Source organism: Blennius ocellaris (assembly GCF_963422515.1).
Source record: "Blennius ocellaris genome assembly, chromosome: 15".
Lineage (NCBI taxonomy): Eukaryota > Metazoa > Chordata > Actinopteri > Blenniiformes > Blenniidae > Blennius > Blennius ocellaris.
In genome coordinates, this window is record NC_137664.1 from 2,006,185 (window position 1) to 2,030,393 (window position 24,209).

At 39.2% G+C, this 24,209-nt stretch overlaps 1 protein-coding gene across 1 annotated transcript in view; it reads right to left on the bottom strand.

Moving 5' to 3' along the window:
* Positions 1 to 2,155: 2,155 nt before the first annotated feature.
* slc4a5b (solute carrier family 4 member 5b) overlaps positions 2,156 to 24,209 on the bottom strand; it is a gene marked incomplete at both ends in the record, with an annotated part of 31,635 nt that continues 9,581 nt past the window's right edge. The window contains 22 exon segments of the mRNA XM_080509864.1: positions 2,156 to 2,408; positions 7,986 to 8,203; positions 9,075 to 9,248; positions 9,370 to 9,438; positions 9,515 to 9,587; positions 11,202 to 11,380; positions 11,518 to 11,669; positions 11,672 to 11,678; positions 12,634 to 12,747; positions 13,804 to 13,917; positions 14,557 to 14,613; positions 14,616 to 14,750; positions 16,012 to 16,070; positions 16,406 to 16,496; positions 17,512 to 17,692; positions 18,971 to 19,104; positions 19,187 to 19,361; positions 20,338 to 20,463; positions 21,479 to 21,633; positions 21,739 to 21,826; positions 22,748 to 22,905; positions 23,936 to 23,991. Of these exon segments, the coding sequence (XP_080365990.1) occupies positions 2,156 to 2,408; positions 7,986 to 8,203; positions 9,075 to 9,248; positions 9,370 to 9,438; positions 9,515 to 9,587; positions 11,202 to 11,380; positions 11,518 to 11,669; positions 11,672 to 11,678; positions 12,634 to 12,747; positions 13,804 to 13,917; positions 14,557 to 14,613; positions 14,616 to 14,750; positions 16,012 to 16,070; positions 16,406 to 16,496; positions 17,512 to 17,692; positions 18,971 to 19,104; positions 19,187 to 19,361; positions 20,338 to 20,463; positions 21,479 to 21,633; positions 21,739 to 21,826; positions 22,748 to 22,905; positions 23,936 to 23,991 (2,768 nt within the window).

Here is a 24,209-nt window from a genome sequence, read left to right on the forward strand (position 1 = left end):
GTGATTGACGGGTTTGAAGGAAGCCAACTTAGCTTATCAATGCTAAGCAGTGACGTCATAGTAAAGCGACTTGTATGAAAAGCAATTGTGTGTTTGTTAATTGCTGTTTTATTGGAAAATGTCACATTGTAGCGCGCAGGAACGGGAGTCGTAGGCGGCGTGTCAAAAGACAGTGCCAACGTCGGCAGTTTTATTGACATAAAGCCAGGTAATAATCAACAGGAACAGAACGTGACTTGTTACTCTGCGGTTGCTAACTCACTAGCCACATTCGCTTGTGCACCAGTATAAACCGTCCCACCGGAACCAATCTACGTAACACAGTTTCCGCAGGTGAATTATGTAACGCCCACTACAACATCCATAAATGTGAATTAAAAATGTTTTACTTAGTATTCAAGCTGTTTCCGATTCGGGTTGATTATTACATTTTGAATATTTCATTAAATGTTACGCAGGCTGTCAGTTTTGTGGTTGTTTTTGTTCTTCTAACATTTTTCTCTGCCATGTTGCTGTCAGTAGTTTTTATTTTTGGATAAACTTGCCGCTGTGAACTGGATTTTTACAGGATTTACTTACTTGTTTACCTTTGGACACTTCAAATTTTAAATATTGTTTTCAGAAATACAATAGTTAACTTGTATCTAGTATTAAGCTCGTCATTCTTTAATAACTCATGGATACAAATTGAAATATTAGGGTGAAATAACAATGATTGTAGAACTATAGCTTTTACTTAATTTGGCAAAATCGGAAGAATACAACTACACAAGTGTGTGATTCCTGCTTTAAAATGTTTGGATTGTTTTTTCCATTAATTGTGTCCTTTGTTTTAGTGTCAAGATGCAGATCGTTGTCAACAAATAAAGAAATCTTCAGTCACCTTTGTCTTTCTCATTTATCGTCTTGTGCAAAATGTGTAAACTCTGAAAACCCAGACGTGGTAGAAAGTAATGTTCTGAAGAAAGAAATGGTCACGACACTAAATAAAAAAATAAAGCACTGTTGATGAAACTATTCTCTAGTATTGCAAAGGAGAATTTGAAGGAAAGAATGTGACAAAAATGACTTTAAATAATTTATTCTCTTGTTTTCTTCAGGAATTTACATTCATCATTTACATCATGTAAATCTCTGACTAATACATTAAATTCACAAAAATAAAGAAGGAATCCCGATGAATCGCAGGCCAGAGGACTTTTATCTCGTTTGGTTGTTTCTTTCTACACAAAGGGAATTTTTGTTTCTTTTAAACAAACAACCTGAGAATTCGGTTTAATTTATAACCACATTTAAACTCCACTTTGTTTTTTTTTGTAGGTAAATAAAAAATCATTCACTTTTCTCAGTGAATTGATGGAAAGGAAGTGGTCACTTCTGAAAATGGTGACTTTAATGTTAGACTTTCAGGAAAGAAATGGTAAATTGAGAAAAAAAAATGTGCCTGGAGAAAAAAAAAAGTGAACCGACAGGAATTTTGAGATTCTGGAAAAAAAAAACAAAAAAAAACGAAAGGTTTGTAAATTAATAAAAAAAAAAAAAAAAAAAAAGTAAATCCTCCATGAATTGTAAAAAAAAAAAATCTGAGAAAAAATATCAAGGGAACATTTTTTATTAAATTCTGAGCAGGGAAAAAAAAATTAAAAGGTTCCATTAAAATGGGGGAAAAAAAGGATAACTTGTAAATTTTGTAAAATAAAGTTGATTCTGTGAAAAAAAAAAAAAAAGTTAAATCCCAGAAGAAAAAAAAAAAAGAACGATCAGAAAAAAAAATTGGGGCGTCGGTGAAAAAATTTAATTTTTCTGAGTAAATGGGAAATTTTTTTATTTTTGGGGGGGAAAATTCTGAAAAAAATTGGGGCGTCGGTGAAAAAATTAAATTTATCTGAGAAAATGGGGAAAAAAATTTATTTTTTTGAAAATTCTGAAAAAAATTGGGGCGTTGGTGAAAAAATTCAATTTCTCTGAGTAAATGGGAAAAATGTTTTAATTTTTTGAAAATTCGGAAAAAAATTGGGGCGTCGGTGAAAAAATTTAATTTCCCTGAGTAAATGGGAAAAAAATGTAATTTTTTTTTGAAAATTCTGAGGGAAAAAATACAAACTTTTCCCCATTTTGTGGCCTTGCGGTGTGTGTGTGTGTCTGTGTGTGTGTGTCACAGGATGGTTTCATCACAGGAGTCTTCAAAGTGGGCTCTCAGGTGTGTGTGTCGAGGCTCGGCGGGGCGACGGTGTTGCTGCTGGAGTTTGTGTTGACGGTCACGTCGCTGCTCCTCGCAGTCCGACTCCACCCTGATGCTGACCTGGGCCTGGGGGGGCCGCGGCGGGGTCGGGGGGTCCGTGGAGGCCAGGCTGGTGTGAGAGTGGGCGGGTGAGGGGGGGCAGGAGATCTTCAGTCGCAGAGTGATGCTGGAGGGGGAGGAGGTGGGGGTGGGGGAGGGGGGGAGGAGTGAATTCTGCTTCATGAAATAGGAGTGAAGAAGTAAAACACCTAGAAACCAGTAATTCCATGTTTGAGCCAAAAGAAACAACCAAAACCTCGTTAAAGAGGAACCAGACTTCCCGTCTTCAAACCGGCCAAAAATGTGACACGGAAAAAAGAAAAAGAAACAAAAAATCGACTTACAGGCAGTGTTGAGCAAGTTACTGATTACATTCCTTAGTTACTTTAAAGTTACAACAAATTTTATTATTTTAGTGGTAGCATTAGCTGAGCTGTTAGCGCCGCGTCGCACAACGTAAACTCTGATTGACCTAAGATCAATTACAGGAGGAAGATGCTCTATAATCTGGATTAGAGGAGGAAAATGCTCTATAATCTGGAGCAGATTATAGAGCATTTATCTATAATAAATCGTACGATGCTCTATAATCTGGATTAGAGGAGGAAGATGCTCTATAATCTGATGTTAGAGGTGGAAGATGCTCTATAATCTGGATTAGAGGAGGAAGATGCACTATAATCTGGACATTAGAGGAGGAAAATGCTCTTTAATCTGGACTTTAGAGGAGGAAGATGCTCTATAATCTGATGTTAGAGGAGGAAGATGCTCTATAATCTGCAATAACAAGTGACAAACTATCAGTGTCCAGCTAACCGCTACTTGAGCATGCTAGTCACAAGCTAACGCGACTTTGTGTTCGACGTCTTCAATGGCGTTGGTTCAGGGTGACTCAGGTGTCTCTACTCCGTGAACAGGAGTTTAGTGAAATCATAACAGCTGATTTTCACTCGTGCGTTGCTTGAAAGCTAATAGTGGCAGAGGAAGAACTTCTTGTACCGCTAGTGCTAAAGCTAAAATGACGTTAAGAGCTTTGGAAGCTAATGCTAATGTTCATTAAAAAAAAAAAAACTTAAATCACCAAGATACAAACTATATATTTGAATGTGTTTGTGCGTGACGGCTAATGCTAACGCAGACGCCTTCATTTAAATGATCAGCTAACTCGCACAACACTGCTAGCATCGGTTAAAGTGTCGACACAGAAGTATATTTAATTGCGCGATTTAATAAATCACACGTTGAAAAACGTATTTCAAGTTTCCTCTGTCATGTTTTACAGTTGAAATTAGCGGCTGACGGCTAATTCACGTACGTTAAACGGTTCCATTTCACATCGCAGCGTGAACAAACCCTAAACAGATCGCGGGCCGTTGTGTCGCTTCACTGAAGCATCATGGGAAATGTAGTCCTGACACACAAAAGATTAGATTTCCGGAGCCTCTGACCTGCGAAACGCTCGTTTTTCTGTCAATTAGTTTTTTCTCTACGTCGTTTTTACTGTACAAAGATTAATTCTACAGTCACAAATGCTCTAATATTACATCCTGTACATATATATATATAAATATATATAAATACACGCGGTGTTGACTCTTAAGCGTGTGTGAGCTGGAAGGCGGCAGCGGCGCTCCGGCCCGGCGGCTGTAGGGAATCGCTGTAGGGAATCTGCAGCTTCAGCACACAATACCTGTGGTCCAGATCATCAGGGTCGGAGGTGATGGCAGCATACGGGTTGGCCTCCTGTGGAGAGAGAGAGAGAGAGAGAGAGAGAGAGAGAGAGAGAGAGAGACAGCGAGAGAGAGAGAGAGACACAGAGAGAGAGAGAGAGACAGAGAGAGACACAGAGAGAGAGAGAGACAGAGACAGAGAGAGAGAGAGAGAGAGAGAGAGAGTGAGAGAGACAGAGAGAGAAAGAGAGAGAGACAGAGAGAGAGATAGCGCGAGAGAGAGAGAGAGAGAGAGAGAGACAGAGACAGCGAGAGAGAGAGAGACAGAGAGAGAGACAGAAAGAGAGAGAGAGAGAGAGACACAGAGAGAGAGAGAGACAGCGAGAGAGAGAGAGAGAGAGAGAGAGAGAGAGACAGACAGAGAGAGAGAGACAGACAGAGAGAGAGAGACAGAAAGAGAGAGAGAGACAGAGACAGAGAGAGAGAGACAGAAGAGAGAGAGAGAGACAGAGACAGAGAGAGAGAGACAGCGAGAGAGAGAGAGACAGAGAGAGAGAGAGAGACAGACAGAGAGAGAGAGAGAGACAGAGAGAGAGAGAGAGACAGACAGAGAGAGAGAGACAGAGACAGAGAGAGAGAGACAGAGAGAGAGAGACAGAAAGAGAGAGAGAGACAGAGAGAGAGAGACAGCGAGAGAGAGAGAGACAGAGAGAGAGAGAGACAGACAGAGAGAGAGAGAGACAGACAGAGATAGAGACAGACAGAGAGAGAGAGACAGACAGAGAGCGAGAGACAGAGAGAGAGAGAGACAGAGAGAGAGACAGAGAGAAAGAGAGAGACGGACAGAGAGAGAGAGAGAGAGAGAGAGAGAGACGGACAGAGAGAGTGAGAGTAAGAGAGAGAGAGACAGAGAGAGAGAGAGAGAGAGAGACAGGAGAGGCGACAGGAAATGCGCCGTGGCGCCGACGATCGCCGCCAACACCACGGGAGCGCACACACACACACACACACACACACACACACACACACACACACACACACACACACACACACACACACACACACACACACACACAGAGAGAAGGTGAGAGGACGGTTTTCATCATTTCTGTGTTTCATTTTAATAAAAGTTTTGGAACCTGGACTCCCTTTTATCAATCCCCTTTCAACATCTGCGGTTTGATGTAGGGAAGCGTTCTGCATTCATGTGAAAAAATTATTTTTCTGAATTAATTAAATAATTATCTCAGAATTCTGAGATAAATCATTAAAAAAAAAAAAAAATTGGCTCCATTTTTTTGGAATTTATGAGAAACTGTTTTCTGAAAAAAAAAAAAATTGTCTCTGTTGTTCTGCATTAATCAACGATTCTGTATTGAAGGCTGCCAAAACTCAGTTTCTCTTCTTTCTGCGATCGAGACTTAAATAGATTAATAAATAAATAGATAGATAGATAGATAGATAGATAGATAGATAGATAGATAGATAGATAGATAGATAAATAAATACTTGTTTTGTTACATTGCGAGAAAGTTAATTTCGACGTAAGTATTTAGATTTGAAAGACTCTTCAGGGTTTTAAACATTTTTAAAGGTCGATTAATCTGCGTCATTGACTGAGACGCTAAAGCAACAAACCATGTTTATTGAACAGTATTAAATAACACAAACAACAACAACAACAACAGGAGGAGGGGGGAGGGGGAGGAGGTAAGGCGTACTCACAGTCACAGGTTTGGGTCGGAGGGTTAATGTGGGCGGAGTCTGGATCTGAGCGAGGCGTTAAGGCCTCCATGGGAATGTCCACCGCCACGGCGGGAGGAGGAGGAGGAAGAGGAGGAGGAGGAAGAGGAGGAGGAGTGGAGGAGCTGTGGAGCTGAGCGACATGCAGGACAAAGCGTGAGCTGAACGGACGAGGCCGAGAAGTGAAGTGACATTTCAGTTACTGTTTTTTTTTTTTTTTTTTTCGAAAAGTGGCTCAAAAAGTTCTGGCGTCACGTCGTCGTGTCGTCGCCTCGACTAAATCAAATCTAATATATAAATACGACGCTAAATAATTCATTTAATGTGTCATTAGGTAATTAAAATGTGAATCAAATATATAAATGTGTCATTAATTAAATTAAATATGAATTGATTTGATCTGTCAAAGCTTGTTGTCTATGAGCTTTGACTGAAAAAATTTATTCATATTTTATTTTTTATTTTACTGTCAAAGCTCAAATATAATAAATAGATTTAAAAATAACTATATATATACAATTATATAAATAAATTATTTATTTATTTTATTTGTTTTTCTTGCCATATATATATATATAAATGTGTGTGTGTGTGTGTGTGTGTGTGTGTGTGTGTGTGTGTGTGTGTGTGTGTGTATATATATATATACTATGGCAAGAAAACAATTTGTAAATAAATTATGCATACATATTATTTAAAAAAAAAATATATATATATATTGTGTGTGTGTGTGTGTGTGTGGGCGGGGCCTGATTCGACATCCATTTAAGCGACAGAACCAAAAAAGCTCCGTGAACGAATGAATGAACGAATGAATGAACGAATGAACAAATGAACAAATGAAGCTTCGTCTTTTAAAGGCTGAACGTTCAAACAAAACCACACGGACACACAGTTGAGTCGAGTCGCGGGTCTGCAACCTCTTCACCTCCCGAGTCGCCAGAAACTTTTAGAAAATTTTGTGTTAATAAACATTTTGCTTTCTGCCATTTTTATTTTCTTTAATTTCATTGCATGTGCATAACGCACTGATTTTCAAAAAAAAATTGGATTAATCTCCTGATGAAAATCAGCTCCACAAGGCAAAAACTGGGAAAAACAACTAAAAATGGCTGAAATGATAAAACCACTAACAGTGAAAAAAAGCTTAAAATGGCTAATATAGCTAAAACTGTTATAAAACTGCAACTATAAATTGTTAAAATGGCAAAAAAAAATAGTGTTTACATGTGTAGAGCAGCAAAAAAACAATTAATTTATGTTTTTTAGTTTTTTTTTATTGAATTAACTGTGGAAGCTTAAAAAAAAAAGTAAATGAATTTCAACTGCTGTTGAATTTTTTTTTTCATGTTTTTTTGTTTCTTTTTAATGCAACAAGGGAAAACAAATAAAGCCTTTAGAAATGCGGAGAAAATTATTCTACGCAATATGAAACTTGGAAAAATTAAGGACCAAAAACAATAATTATTAATGTAAATAGTCCACTGATTTTTTTTTTTTTCATTTCATGTGCATAACACACTGATTTTCAAAACTTAGTTTAATCTCCTGATGAAAAGCAGCTCCACAAAGCAAAAACAGGTAAAAAGAACAAAAAAATTTGAAAAATGGCTGAAATTATAAAATGGTGAAAATTTTTTTTAAATGGCTAATATAGCTAAAACTGTTATAAAACTGCAACTATAAATTGTTAAAATGGCAAAAATAGTGTTTATATGTTTAGAGCAGCGAAAAAAAAAATTAATTTAGTGTTTTTGTTTTTTTTAATTGAATTAGCTGTGGAAGCTTTAAAAAGAAATAAATGGATTTCAACTGCTGTTGGATTCTTTTTTTTTTTGGTTTCTTTTTAATGCAACAAGGGAAAAAATAGCCTTTAGAAATGCGAAGAAAATTCTTCTAAACAATATGAAACTTGGAAAAAGTGAGGACCAAAAACAATAATTATTAGTGTAAATAGTCCACTGATTTTTTTTTTTATTTATTTTTTTTTTATTAAAATAAAAAAAAAAAAAAATACAAGACAGTCATTCCTTGGTGCTTTTAACATATGCTGTTGAATTCTAGCTATTACATTTAATAAACACATTTTATTCGAGAGCAAAATGCCCAAAAAATCTGGCTAAAGGTTGCAGAACCCGGGGCTGAAGGAAAGACAAGAGGAGGACAGGAGGACAGGAGGACAGGAGGACAGACTGTAGAGAGTGTTATACAGTGCCTTTTCAGCAACACTGTGGAGCAGAGAGGAGAAACAAAGACATTGTTAGTCAGAACGAAACCGAAGGAAACGAAACCCCACGGAGAGACGAACACCGGCGGCCGTCCAGGGGGACGAGCCGTCTGTCCTCACCTCCTCGTCGCTCTCCGCCTCGCCGCCCTTCCTCTTCTTCTTCGTCTTGTCGTCCTCCTTCTTCTTCTTGTCCTTGTCCGGCAGGATGTCGTCCAGCCAGGCCAGGTCGTGCTGCGAGAACATCAGGTCCAGGAGCTTCCGGACGGCCATCAGGCCCAGAATCTGCAACGGCGCACCGGGACGCGCGTTTCAATTTTTTTTTTTTTTTTTTTTTTAAAGTATGAAATACGTCAAGCTAGAAAATGGCCGCTGATGAGGAATTTAGAAATTAACCTGAGATTCATGGAAAATACAACAAGACAGGTTTTACAATGTAGATGTGTATTTCTTGTTTTGTTTTGGGGTTTTTTAAACGAGACAATTTCTTTCCCCAAACGTTCAGCAGGTTTTTACCAGTGAGCAATAAAGACGCAACTTTAGTCTGATTCTTTAGTTTGTTTTGCTTTTTTTCTAATAGAAAACTCGTCGTTTACCAAAAACTATTGATGAAGTCAAAAAAGCTAGAGCAGGGAACCTGAAAGCTAAAGCTACTAGCCTTCAAGCTAAGACAGTTATTTTTAAGCTAAAGGCGTTATCCTTAACGCTATACAAGTAGCATTGAAGCTAAAGTTATTATCCTTAAACCTAAGAGTTATTTTCAAGCTAAAGGTGTTATGCTGGATGCGAAACAAGTAGCATTGAAGCTAAAGCTACTAGCCTTAAAGCTAAGACAATTATTTTTAAGCTAATGGCATTGTCCTTAACGCTAAACAAGTAGCATTGAAGCGAAAGCTACTAGTCTTAAAGCTAAGACAGTTATTTTTAAGCTAAAGGCATTATTCTTGGAGCTAAAGCAGTTAGCGTGAAAGCCTAAGCAGTTAGCCTGAAAGCCAAAGCCAAACCAGCCGAAGCTAAACCAGTTAAAGGAACAAAACAAGTTCCGTATTACTTGTTAGCGACTTTACTTGTCGGCCACTTGTCAATTTGCGACAGCTGTCCTCTCATGCTGGAATAAATCGTCACGAACAGATGAAATCTCAAGACAAGGACCGACCATGACGGGGAAGATGATGGCGAGGAAGGTGGACTTGAGGATCCAGAGGACGGCGAGACAGACGATCTGGACCAGGGTGAACAGGTGGACTCGTCTCAGGGGGACGTGACGCAGGAAGGAGAAGTCCGGCTGGTGTTTGGCCGGCATCAGGTACAACTTGATTCGCTCCCAGAACTGGAAAAAGCCACGAGAAAAACGGAGACATTTGCGACTCTTAGTCTGGGAAATACGGTAAAATTACGGTAAAAAAAAAATAAAAAATCTTCATTAAAAAGCGTCGTGAGGATTTCCGCACCTGGATGCCGCTTAGTGAAGCCACGCCCATGTAGAGGAAGACTCCGTACAGGACGGGCATGGGAATAAACTGGACGAAACAATAACCGTGAGTCTCGGGTAAAAAAAAAAATCCAAATCGGGATGAAACAAGATGCGGAACCGACCTGCAGGACCGGAGCCAGGAAGATGGAGAGCCCGGTCAGAACGAACACCAGGATGCCCGTCAGCCGCTGCTCTCTGCACACAAATCAAATTATCATTACTACTACAGCTACTGCAGTACAACATCAAATTATTATACAGTACAATACATGATTTTGAAATAGTATCTTAACAGACAGAGAGCAAATGTATTATCAATTAAATTAACTGCAAATTACAAATATACACTTATCCACATTTTTTAAAATTGAAACTAAATGTACCTTTTGAAAAAGCACAAATTAATCATTAAGTATTTTTTTTTTTTTTAAACTGTCCTTATTTTACCGTGGACTAAAACTGAGAATTATATACCGTATAAAACTTTAAAAAAATAATGTTAAAATTGATTTTAAAAGTGTACCTGGATAGTATGATTACAAAAATAAAGAAATAGATTTTACAGTTAATTTAATCATTCTAATTGGGAAAATTTCACATTCACAAATGCAGATTAGCAAAGGTAAACCATAATTTTGTAAAGTTCTATATTGAATTTAAAGAACACATTAAAACATTAAGGAACATAAACACACACAAAAAAGGCAATAAAACTCTTGAGATGTTAAATGAACTTTTCGAAAAAGAATAATGAGACCTTGTGCTTCATGGTCTCTTTTGTATTTTTATTATTTTTATTATAATATTCTCATTTTTATTCATTTTAGTTACAAACTTTATAAGTACCTGTTATAAAGCTTAAGATTATATTAATGTATTAGTTTTGACCATTATGTGTTAAATTTGTGTTGTTTGATGTTTGTTTGACAAAGCTGTAATTTAAAACAAGCCAAAGTACAAACCAGTGAATCTAAATGCATTATCAGTCACGTTAATGGCCGCCATCTTGAAAGCTGGCGGCCATTTTGGAATTTGTTTACCACTATTGAGCTCTTCCCGTCAGTTTAAGCTCATTTTGATGTTCGGATCATCAAATTGTTTCTGTTCATCTGAATTCTACCTTGAAAATCTTTTTTTGTTGTTGCATTTAATGAGGCGGCCATCTTGAAAACTGGTGGCCATTTTGGAATTCGTTTGCCATTATTGAGCTCTATAGGTTCATTTTGATGTTCGGATCATCAAAACGTTTCTGTTTATCTGAATTGTACCTCAAAAATCTGTTTTATTTTACATTTAATGAGGCGGCCATCTTGAAAACCGGCGGCCATTTTGGAATTCAGCCGCCACTATTGAGCTCTTCCCGTCAGTTTAAGCTCATTGTGATGTTCGGATCATCAAAACGTTTCTGTTTATCCGAATTCTACCTCAAAATTGTTTTATTTTGCGTTTAACGAGGCGGCCATCTTGAAAAACCAGCGGCCATTTTGGAATTCACTTGCCACTGTGGAGTTCTTCCCGTCGGTATACATTCATTGTGATGTTCGTATCGTCAAAACCTCTCTGTTCATCCGAATTCTACCTCAAAAATATAGATATATATTTTTTTGCATTTAGCGAGGCAGCCATCTTGAAAACTGACGGCCATCTTGGCCTTCCAGTTGAATAACGTAAGATTTTTATTTTGAAATTCTGACGGAATAGTGACGTAATGTGCCCCAGGAAGCCCCAGGAAAGACGGGAAGGCCCGAAGACAACGTCAAACGGAGACACCCCCCCCCCCCCCCCCCCCCCTCCCCCGTCGGTTCCCACCTGACTCCGAGGAACTGCGGCTGCTCGCCGGGCGCGCTCGATTCGCTCTCCATCTTCAGCGAGTCGATGTGCGCGATGGAGATGACGGTGGCGGCCACGTACCAGGGCAGACCCAGGAAGGAGCAGGCCGCCATCAGCACGCCCACCCAGAACAGGTCCAGGTGGTAGCCGCAGCCTTTCTGCCGTGGACACAAAGACCGAGACGTTGATCCAAATCTACATTTTCAACAACCAGCAACAACAACAAAAAATCCTCCTCATCAACCCGAATCACAGAGCGCCTTTCATCCCCCCCCCCCATTGTGACGCGTCGGACCTTCAGCTTGTTCTCATTGCGGTTGACGATGACGGCGCTGATCTGCTGGTCCATGAAGATGAGGATGGTGACCAGCAGAGCCGGCACGGCGCTGGCCAGGTACCACCACCAGGGGTTCTTCCCGAACGGCATCACCAGCCAGCCGCGGTCCGACGCGTCGGCTGCAACACACACACTCATATAACGGCACGTCCAGGGAATCTCATCTGTGGGCTAAATTATTATTTTTTTTTTAAATAAAAGGCACTTAATAAAAATTGAAAAAGGGTAAAATCACATGTAAATGGGAAAATAAAGGCAAAAACTGCTTTGAAAATAAAAATGCTAAAATGACTAGCATTACTCAAGGAAATTGTTTTATTTTTTAATTACAAAACTAATAATAATAAAAAAAAAAAATAAAAATAAAAAAACAGCTTTAAAATTTTTTAATGACTACGATTTCTGAAAGGAAAAGAAATCTTGAAAATAAAAATACTAAAAATATACAAAACTAACTAACAACAATAATAATAATAATATTAATAAAAATAATAACACATACAAAATGCAAAAACATTTTTAAAAAGCCTTACAATGACTAGAATTTCGAAAAGGAAAAAAATCTTTAAAAATATACACAAATTGAATAATAATTAAAAATAATAATAATTTAATAAAATAATAAGATGAATATATAAAAAAATTAATTAACGATGGAAAGAAAACTGCCAAAAAGAGGAGCCAAAAAGATTTAAAAGAGTATTTTGCCCAAAAAAATTCTAAAAATATGTTGTGAAACTGCTGTAATCAGATTAAAAAAAACAACAAAACAGCTGAAAACATAATGGAATGCTTATTATCCTGAATTATAATTAAAATTTCAAAAATGTAACAAAGAAAGATTATTTATATCAAAACTATAAACATATAATTTCAAAGATTTAACATGTTTTGTGGCTCCAGTTAAATACAATTTGGTAGAAAATGCAGATTAAACATTGAGAAACATGAAGTTTTGCAGTTTGCATGGAATCAGTCAACATACTTTAAAAAAAAATTTGGACGGTTCCAATTATATGTGAGAAGAAAATGCAACGATCATGACAGAATGAAAGCGAGAGAGAAATGAAATACCTTGAACTCTGTGGGAACGATTAGTTTGGGCGTGTCTAAGCCAATCAGCATGTCCAGACCCACGAAGGACATGATGGACATGAAGATGGCAAAGTCACTGATTAGCTTCCTCAGCTAGGGGGCGACGGAGAGGGCGGCGTGAAACAGAGGCGGGAGGAAAAGAAATAGAAAAAAAAGGTGGCAGAAAACGAGGAGGTCGAGACGGAAAGAAGAGAAATGAGATGATTTGTGGAGCAGAAAAATAAATAAAGTGATTTATTTTTTTTTTAAACGTTCACATACTACGGAAGCGTGTTGCATTCATATGGAAAAAGTACATATTGACAGTTTTCACATCTTGAGAAAAAATATTTTTTAAATATTAAAAAAACATCTGGTTTTCTGAAAAAACAACAACAAAAAAACAAAACAGAACAAAAACAAAAAAACCAACATTAAAATCGTCTGTTCTCAAATTAGGCATTTTTTGTGTTTATTCAGAACACAGCAATTTTCCCCCAGAAAATTATTATTATCTCATTAATTCAGAAAAAACAGAGTAACAATTTTTTAAATAATTTTTTTCCTCAGAATTATGAGATTATTACCTCATTAATTCAGAATTTTTTGATTTTTAATATAATTTATGTTTTCTCACAATTATGAGATTATCTCATTAATTTAAAAAAAAACATTTTTTTAATATAATTTATGTTTTCTTACAAGTATGAGATTATTACCTTATTAATTCAGAGAAACTGCCTTTTTTAATATAATTTCTATTTTCTCACAATTATGAGATTATTTTTCATTAATTCAGAAAAACAGAGTAATTTTTCTCATAATTATCTGATTATTATCTATTTGATTCAGAAGAACTGAGTAGATATATTTTTTCATGTGAATGCAATACGCTGCTGTAACAAACCTGCACAAAACAGTTAATTTTGAAGCAAAAAAAGCGATTCGTGGTGTAAAATCAATAAAGAAATTTGACAAATATGATCTTCCATGCCGAATAACTTTAAAACAGGAATGCAAATGTGTTTTCACTGATCATTTTCTACATGTATTAGTGCCGCGAAACCTTGGTTATGGACATGCGCCCCCTGGTGGATGCAGGAAATGGAAACAGCGTGTTAAATATCTACAGGCTAAACGGAGGAGGCGAGTCGGGAGGCGTTCAGGGACCTTGATCTGAGTGGGAACGTGCAGTTTGGGCGTGTCCAGCTGCAGCAGGAAGTCCAGCCCACAAAACAGCAGGATGGAGATGATGATGGAGAAGTCGCTAACGAGAGTACGGAGCTGGGGGTGGGTGGGTGGAGGGGTGGAGGGGTTGAAGCAGAACCATGGAGGGGGCATTCAGGTATAAACAGGCCAGTAAAGATTTTGTAGCTTTAACGGCAGGATGGGCGATATTTCCAATCTGAAAGGTTCAACTTAAAGTGGAATTCCTTCGCGACGCTATGCATGAAGCTAGCTTGTAGCCCGTTGCTAAGGCCGCTTGTACTCAAAGATCAAATTTGCAGCGTCACTGTCCATCTTCAAAATTGCTCATTATGACCGGAAAAGAAACACTACCAACACTGGTAATATTTAAATCTTACGTACTGTACCTTTAAAGGAGTCATCATCTGATAAATCCCAACGTAGAATCACCCACAAGGGGGCGCCATCCCCCAAAACGGGAGCTTTTAATTTGTGCGCCTGTGTTGTCGGCACAGGAGGCTAATATCATAAACCTACCTCTGTTAAATTTAGCGGTTAGCTGCTAGCGGTTAGCTGCTAGCGGTTAGCCGCTAACAGTACGAGTATAAACTCTGAATCATCCAGAATGTTTCAGAAGCTCATTAAAAATATACAGTTAAAGCTACAAAAACTTGCAACGTGCAGGTGCGTTGGTGCAGCAGGAAGTACGACAGTGCGACCGCGCGATGACCTCACCTTGGTGGGGAAGTAGCGGCTGAACTTGAACTTCTTGAGAGAGACGGTCATGGAGTAGGGGTGCCGAAGAAGAGGATGAAGGACATGAGCGCCAGGTCGGGGACGTACTTACAGGAAGAGCCCAGCAGCGAGCCGCCATACTTCACACACTCCTTCTTACTCAGCTGGCTCCAGTCCATGTCTGTCAGGTTGAACTGCGGGGGAGGGGCAAGGCGGGGCGAGGCGGGGGAGGGGCGACAAGAGAAAAGCCATAACGGAAGAAAGAAAAAAAACAACGCAAACTCTCCGAATATAAACTCCTGTATTCATGAAACACTTCAGGGTCGGTGAACCAGGTAATTACGAAGAGTAATGGACTACAATCATGTAGTGGGGGGAACAAACAAAGATAAAAGCGAGGCTAAAGCTAACAATGTCTTTTTGAGAAAATTTTATACGTTTTTCAAAATATTTGATTTTGAATCCTTTTTTTTTTATCCCTTTGGTCAATTGATATATATATATATATATATATATATATATATATATATATATATATATATATATATTTGCTCCCATGTTCAGATGTGTGTTGCTTTGTGTTGTGGATGTTTGTAGACGGCTCCACCATCGTTTTTGTATTTTTATTTTTCAAATGAGCAAAGGACCGCAATGCTATCGCTATGCTATTGCTATGCTTTTGCTATGATTGACAGTTCTTTGCTACTAATATCTATACATCAATTTTTTTTACTAATAATATATATATACATATATATATATAAAAGTGTTTTTTGGGATATTTTTCTGCATTGGTTTGTACATATACTAATACTAGATACGCTTTCTAATTTGTGATAATTTTTCCATTAGAATTTGGTATTTTATTTTCTAGTTTTAGCTCCAGTGTGTTCATCCAGTATTTGAAAATGAGTTAATTATTGTGGAACCACATAGGTGAGGTTGCGCTGGGAAAAAATAAGAAGACGAGTATTCAAGTTAAATAGTTTGGTTTCTGTTAGAGGAAGTTTTTCCTTTCCACAGTCGCAAATAAACCTGCTTGCTCATGTGGATATGTTGGGCTTTTCTCATTTCTCTGTTAGCAGCACCTTGGAATGACTGTGTTGTATTTAAAAATGTAAAAAAAAAAAAAAAAAAGACTTAAATAGTCCAAAAAAATGAGAAAAAATTTGAAAAAAATAGGGGAAAAATTAGAAAAAAATAGGGAAAAATTAAGAAAAAAAAAGGACCCACCCACCACCTCAAATCAAATGTTGAGCCGCGCGTCTGAATAATTGTAAACTCCTCCCCTTAATCGCTTCATGAATACAGGCCGACGTGTCTGCGACTCAGACCGCAGCGAGAAAAACAAACTCCAGTTGCTTAATGGCGGCGCGGCAAACTCCAAAACAAACGAGGAATTTCCGAGACGCTCGTCTCTCCCCGCCGCCGCCGCCGCCGCCTGGCAGGACTTACCAGCAGAGTCATGTTATCGTCTGCGAGCGGAGCTGAAACATTCAAGCCCAGCGCAGATGCTGCAGGAGGAAACAGACCGAATGGGCGAATGAGTCTCATGTGACAGGATTCAATGTGAAGGAGTGGAAATTACTCTCATTGGAAAAAAAAAACCATCTGTTAGCATTTAGCATTTAGCATTCATCGGTCCGTACACGCAAACTCACTTTTTCAGACAGCGTCCAAAAATGAGGCAGAAACAGAAACAAAATACACAATTATCACAGAGTAAAAAGAGATGTTTGTTTTTATTTTCTTATCATTATGAAAGAGTCTGTTGTTGTTGTTATTTTCTATAATTTATCGTGGCGCCACGAAGGCGCGACGACGGGGAAAACAAAGGAAGAAGACTCACCCTGGTCGGGAGCGATGCACTCACACCGGTAGGACGTGATGAAATCAGGTTTGAACCCTCGGTTGATTGGGTAATACTTAAACGATCCCACCTGTTCAGGAGAACAAAAAGTAAACTTTTATTGCAATATCTTAAAGACAAAGTTTCTATCCACACGCCGTCGGTGCAGGAGAGTTTACTTTATTAAGTCACATTCACACTGACTTCAGGGTGTTTACAGCTTTTCCAGAGGCTCATACATTAGCAAGGCTACATGCTAATGATTATTGGGGTTCACACAGGAGCGAGGCTACATGCTACATGCTAATGAGCTTCATGGCTCACACAGTTGCGAGGCTACATGCTACATGGTAGTGATTATTGGGGCTCACACAGTAGCAAAGATACATGCTACATGCTAATGAGTTTCATGGCTCACGCAGTAGTGAGGCTACATGCTAATGAGCTTCATGGCTCACACAGTAGCGAGGCTACATGCTACATGGTCGTGATCATTGGGGCTCACACAGTAGCAAAGCTACATGCTACATGGTAGTGATTATTGGGGCTCACACAGTAGCGAGGCTACATGCTACATGCTAATGAGCTTCATGGCTCACACAGTAGCGAGGCTACATGCTACATGGTCGTGATCATTGGGGCTCACACAGTAGCAAAGCTACATGCTACATGGTAGTGATTATTGGGGCTCACACAGTAGCAAAGCTACATGCTACATGCTAATGAGCTTCATGGCTCACGCAGTAGTGAGGCTACATGCTACATGCTAATGAGCTTCATGGCTCACACAGTAGCGAGGCTACATGCTACATGGTAGTGATTATTGGGGCTCACACAGTAGCAAAGCTACATGCTACATGGTAGTGATTATTGGGGCTCACACAGTAGCGAGGCTACATGCTACATGCTAATGAGCTTCGTGGCTCACACAGTAGCGAGGCTACATGCTACATGGTAGTGATCATTGGGGCTCACACAGTAGCAAAGCTACATGCTAATGAGCTTCAGTGCTCTTACTGAAATGAGGCTACATGCTAAATGCTACATGCTAATGAGCTTCCAGGCTCACACGCAGTCCCAGTGGCGGGTACGGGATGTTCACGCACCATCTTCTTGATGGCGTCGGAGATGAAGATGAAGGAGATGAGGCTGGAGAAACCCTCCTCGGTGAAGCGCGTCATGTATTTGATGATGTAGCTGGCGTCCGACACCACCAGCAGGAAGCACTGCAGGCAGGAGTGGAGGCCGATCCACAGACGAAGCTCCATGTAGTCCACGTCGTTACTCCTGAGACAAACACATAAAAAACTAGCATTAGCATTAGCCAAGCTGTGACAGCATTAACAGCATTGGCTTGCCTCTGGAAAAGCTGCTACCTTCACATTGGTGGGTTGGAACTTTCAAACTCCTGCTTCAGAAAGAAATGACTCATGATTGTTACCTGGGGCAGTAACTATAGCAACTATATCACTAAACTCCTGTTTACTGTTGGAGTAAACAGGAGCACGCAGTAAACATGACTCATTGGTCCGAACATGAACGACAACATGGATCAAGATCAGATGTTTTGTTGAGGTTTCTTCTCATTCTCATTAGTTCATGAACAAAGAACTAACATCCAGATTATAGAGCATCTTCCTCCTGACATCTAGATTATAGAGCATCGTCCTCCTCACTTCTAGATTATAGAGCGTCTTCCTCCTAACATCTAGATTATAGGGCATCTTCCTCCTCACTTCTAGATTATAGAGCGTCTTCCTCCTAACATCTAGATTATAGAGCATCTTCCTCCTAAAATGTAGATTATAGAGCACCATCCTCCTGACATCTAGATTATATAGCGTCTTCCTCCTGGCATCTAGATTATAGAGCATCTTCCTCCTGACATCTAGATTATAGAGCGTCTTCCTCCCGACACCTAGATTATAGAGCGTCTTCCTCCTGACATCTAGATTATAGAGCATCTTCCTCCTGACATCTAGATTATAGAGCGTCTCCCTCCTCACTTCTAGATTATAGAGCGTCTTCCTCCTCACTTCTAGATTATAGAGCACCTTCCTCCTAAAATGTAGATTATAGAGCACCCTCCTCCTGACATCTAGATTATATAGCGTCTTCCTCCTGGCATCTAGATTATAGAGCATCTTCCTCCTGACACCTAGATTATAGAGCATCTTCCTCCTGACATCTAGATTATAGAGCGTCTTCCTCCTGACACCTAGATTATAGAGCATCTTCCTCCTGGCATCTAGATTATAGAGCCCTTCCTCCTGACATCTAGATTATAGAACATCTTCCTCCTAAAATGTAGATTATAGAGCGTCTTCCTCCTGACATCTATATTATAGAGCATCTTCCTCCTGATATCTAGATTATAGAGAATCTTCCTCCTGATGTCTAGATTATAGAGCGTCTTCCTCCTGACACCCAGATTATAGAGCATCTTCCTCCTGGCATCTAGATAATAGAGCAACTTCCTCCTCACTTCTAGATTATAGAGCATCTTCCCCCTGACATCTAGATTATAGAGCGTCTTCCACACACTGAAAGGGAACTTTTTCTTACTTGCTGAAGTCGTAGAGCAGCTTTTCGAAGATGAGGATGGGTCCAGTGGAGCTGAGGATGATGAGCGGCTGTCCGCCGAACACGCAGAAGACGGTTCCAGCCAGAGCGGTTCCGAGGAAGCTCTCCATCACACCCTGGCCGGAGGCCAAAAAAAAGCTGAGTCAGTTTTTTTTAAAAACAAAACAAGATGGCGTATCTCCGGCGGCTCCCACAGACCTGGTAGTTGTCGGTCGCGTCTCCCAGCAGCCCGCCGAAGGTGATGGCGTTGGTGATGCAGCCCAGGTAGATGAAGAGCACGGCGGAGATGGACTGGATGTGGAAGCCGTCGTAGATGTCGCTGCAGTACCACGGGATCTTCCTCTTGATGTCCAGCCACAGTCCACCACAAAACCTGGCCGGAGGGGGGGGGTTATGAAATAACAATAATAAATGAAAATGGTAAAAGTTACTCTCGCAGAATCCCTATTTTAAAAAACTTTTCACTTTAAAAACTAGACCATTACTGCTCATTTCTACCACAGTAAAGGTGGTTTGTTTACAAACACACATCCATCAAACTGCATTTATGTTTCGCGAACTGACGCCATCTTTGGGAAACCCGCTGCAAGGGATTCTGGGAAATTAAAGATGGCGTCACGGCAGCTCAAAATATCAACGTTTGACTGATTCAGCCCCAAAACGCCTGCAAGCCACAAGAATAGTCTGAAATGTTGTGAAAATGGGGGGGAGGGGGGATCACAGAGGAGAAAATGGGGGGAAAAGAAAAAGAAAAAAGGAAAAAAAGATTCAAGAAAATAGGGACAAAAATGGGAAAAAGAATAAGGAAAAAAGGAAAAGAAAAAAAAGAAAAGGGGAAAAAAGGAAAAATAAGAAAAAAGAAAAAGGGGAAATAGAAAAAGGTGGGAAAAGGAAACATGAAAAAGAATAGAAAAGAAAAAGGGCAAAAAAAAAATTTTACATGAAAAAAATGGGAAAAAGGGGAAAAAAATTAAAGGGAAAAAAAAGGAAAAATGAAAAAAAGAGAAAAAAGAAAAAAGAGGAAAAGGGAAAAATGAAAAATAATTAAAAAAGAAAAGGTGAAAAAATGAAAACATGAAAGAAAAAAGGGGAAAAATGAAAAAAAGAAAAAAGGTAAAAAAAAAAAAAAGGAAATATGAAAAAAGGAAAACTGAAAAAAAAATGAAAAGGGAGGAAGCGGATGAATGACAAAAGAAGAAAAAGGAAAAAAGAAAGAAAAATGTTCATTGGGTTTTTTCCAGTTTCAAACGGAGATCTGGGGAGATCCAGTGTTCAGACGTGTTTCCCCCGTCTGGATTCTGGTGGAGCAACTTTAGAAACAGACTCTTATTTTGAAATATCCCTCCTACCTCCCGGTGAACTTGAGCTCCTCCCCCAGCTCGTGCGGCGCAGGAAACTCCTCGTCCTCGCCTCCGGCGGCGCCGGCGGCCGAACCGTTCATCTGACCCAGTTCGTTGAGGTTCAACACCGACTTCCTGAAACGGAGGAGAGGAAAATAAAGAACCGCCGGATGATTTTCCAGGTCTCCTCAGACGATTACGCAACTTTTTTTTCCCAGCAGTCGTCCGGGATTTGCTTCTCATTCTGCATTAATAATGTAGGCGGATGGAAATCCACACATTTTAACACGTCGGAGCAAATCGTGGTCATAAATGAGTAATTAACCGTCACTGAGAGAAAACGTTTGGTATAAATATATGTAAATATTGTTTTTACTGAAAAATCCTTCAATCTTGACATTATTACTTCTTGGTGGTGAATTTATTTTATTTTCTTCTCTTTTCTTTTTCTCTCTTTTTCCTTTTCTTTTTATTTCTTCTCTTTTTATCGTTTTATCTTTTTTCCATTTCCTTTTATTTTTAATTTTTTTTCTATTCTTCCTTTTTCCTTTTTCCCCTTTTTTCTTTTCTTCTCTTTTTCCTTTTATTCCTTCTTTTTTCCATTTCCTTTATTTATTTTTTGTCTTTTGTTCTCTTTTTTCTATTCTTCCTTTCCCCCTTTTTTCTTTTCTTCTCTTTTTCCTTTTATTCCTTCTTTTTTCCATTTCCTTTATTTATTTTTTCTCTTTATTTCTCTTTTATCTATTCTTCCTTTTTTCCCCTTCTTTTTTCTTTTCTTCTCTTTTCCTTTTCTTCCTTCTTTTTTCCATTTCCTTTAATTTTTTCTCTTTTTTCTATTCTTCCTTTTTTCTTTTTCCCCTTCTTTTTCCTTTTTCTTTCTTATTTTTTTCCATTTCCATTTACTTTTTCTCTTTTTTTTCTATTCTTTCTTTTTTCCCCTTCTTTTTTCTTTTTCTTCTCTAACTTAATCAAGCCACAGATATTTTCATGATTGCGCGAACATTTCCAGGTGGCGCTGTGGAGCCACTTGGCCCCGCCCCTTTTCTGAAACCAATTGAAATCCACACATTTTCACCAGGCCTGTTTTTTTTGTGGGTTTTTTTCCTGCCAAATTAAAAATAAAATTTAAAAAACGACGTCTGCTTCTTGCCTCATTTCTGCTGACGGGACCTTCTTGGGGGGCTCGATGCGGATCTTGGGGTCCCACTCCCCGGGAGGAAGGACGATGACCTCGTCCAGAAACTCGTCCACGCCGGCGATCAGGTCGTCACGGTCCCTGGATTTGTAGGCGACGTCGCTGAAGAGCTGGTGGAAAGAGACGGGGGGGCGGGGGGTGGTGAAACTTTCCTGGGTGGGGGGGGAGGTGGGGGGGGCTGTATTGGGGGGGTCGGGGGGGGTTTGGACACTTACGTCGTCCACCATGAGCGTGGCGATGGCTCTGCCGATCTCGTTGTAGGATTTGGTTTTTCCGTGAGGCCCCAGCAGGATGAAGAGGAACCTGCCGGACAGGAAGTGAGATCTGTAAAGACTGTGGGTGCATCCTAATAGTCCATCCTATCTCCTTTCCTATCCACCTTTCCTTAACCCCGTGGCTGACGGAGTTATGGAAAGGTGTTAGGAGACTTCCTAAAGGAATTAAGGAAAGGTGTTAGGAGGCTTCCTAAAGGAGTTAGGAAAGGTGTTAGGAGACTTCCGAAAGGAGTTAGGAAAAGTGTTAGGAGGCTTCCTAAAGGAGTTAGGAAAGGTGTTAGGAGACTTCCGAAAGGAGTTAGGAAAAGTGTTAGGAGGCTTCCTAAAGGAGTTAGGAAAGGTGTTAGGAGACTTCCGAAAGGAGTTAGGAAAAGTGTTAGGAGGCTTCCTAAAGGAGTTAGGAAAGGTGTTAGGAGACTTCCTAAAGGAGTTAAGGAAAGGTGTTAGGAGACTTCCTAAAGGAGTTAGGAAAGATGTTAGGAGACTTCCTAAAGGAGCTAGGAAAAGTGTTAGGAGACTTCCTAAAGGAGTTAGGAAAAGTGTTAGGAGGCTTCCTAAAGGAGTTAGGAAAGGTGTTAGGAGACTTCCTAACGGAGTTAAGGAAAGGTGTGAGGAGACTTCCTAAAGGAGTTAGGAAATGTGTTAGGAGACTTCCTAAAGGAGTTAGGAAAGGTGTTAGGAGACTTCCTAAAGGAGCTAAGGAAAGGCTTCCTAAAGGAGTTAAGGAAAAGTGTTAGGAGACTTCCTAAAGGAGTTAGGAAAGGTGTTAGGAGGCTTCCTAACTGAGTTAAGGAAAGGTGTAAGGAGTCTTCCTAAAGGAGTTAAGGAAAGGTGTTAGGAGGTGAACAGTTTGCCTCGTAATCTGGGCCAAAGACAAAAAACACAGAGGGAGGTGAGAGGAACAGGAGTCGGGGGGTTGGGGGGTCAGGAGGGTCAGGGGGGGTCCCACCTGGTGGGTACGGGGACCTCGGTCAGCCCCCCCAGGGTCGTGGCCTGAGCCAGACGCACAAAGGAGACGAAGGGTTTGTCCAGGAAGTCCACCTCGCCGATCAGGACGTTGGAGGCCTCGGCGTCCCGCGGGATCTTCTTCATGAACTTGTTCTTGAGCTTTTTTTGGGGGGAGGGGGGGGGGGGGGAGACCTGAGCAGGAGTCGTATGTGTGTGTGTGTGTGTGTGTGTGTGTGTGTGTGTGTGTGTGTGTGTGTGTGTGTGTGTGTGTGTGTGCGGCTGCCCTGCACCCAACCCTCCCCGAGCTGCTTATGTTGTGATCAAACGTCACGTCATGTGAGCCGGCGGCTCGGCAGGAAAACAACAATAAGAAAACACTGAACTTTACCTGAAATAATATTTTGTTCTCATTTGTTCTGGGGTGATACTTTTGTGTATTTAAGAAAGAAATCCAGACATTACAATGTGTAGGAAATTGCTTTTTTGAACATTTCCTTTAAGTATTTTCTGTTTACTGACAAAGTTTTTAACTAATTAATAAACGGAAGGAAAAATCTAAATAAAAATTAAGGATCAGGAAAATCCATCCAGATTTAGTACTTTGCTGTTTATTAACCCTGAAAGTGTATAAATTAAATTAAATTAAATTAAATTAAATTAAATTAAATTAAATTAAATTAAATTAAATTAAATTAAATTAAATTAAATTAAATTAAATTAAATTAAATTAAATTAAATTAGTTCATACATTTTGTGACTCATTATATTTTACACAATTTTGTATATTCCTGTTAAATTTAATGAAATACAATTGAATAAAATTGAATAAAATTTAAATAATATAACATTAACTTAGATTTAATTTAATTTAATTTAGTTTAATTTAATTAAGGTTATAATTTCCAATTTATTTTTGTACAAATGTACATCTTTCATCATCTTTTTTTTTTAAATCATTCCTAATTTTCTGCTTTGAAAAATTGAAATGAAATAGTTTTTCATGTTTTATGTTTTAGTTCAATAGGAGCTTGTGTGCTTTGTTGTAGTTTGCCCTTTTCTCACTGGTCTATCCCAATTAAGTGTTTCAATTTAATACAAACGCTCAATAATGTTCTTCTTCTTTGTGTATTGAGCTGACGGGGGGAACGGTGGTAAAGTATGAATGTGAAGATCGTCACTTTGACTTTACCTGATCGGTGCTCGGTGTGTCTGAAATATCGTTCATGCTCCGGCTCTGTGCGTGATCTGCAAAAGAATCACATTTAAAAAAAGAAAAAAAGTGAGAATAATGCTTTTTCAGTAGCAGCAGAAATAATTACATCTGATGTGAAAATGGTCCTGAGTGCCGGTTTAGCCGGTTTTCTGTGCAGGATTAAACCCGTGAATCATTTCTCGAAACTCCTCAAAGCAGATTTGGGAACAAATAAAAAAAAAAAAAAAAGGGAAATGAAGAAAGAACAAGA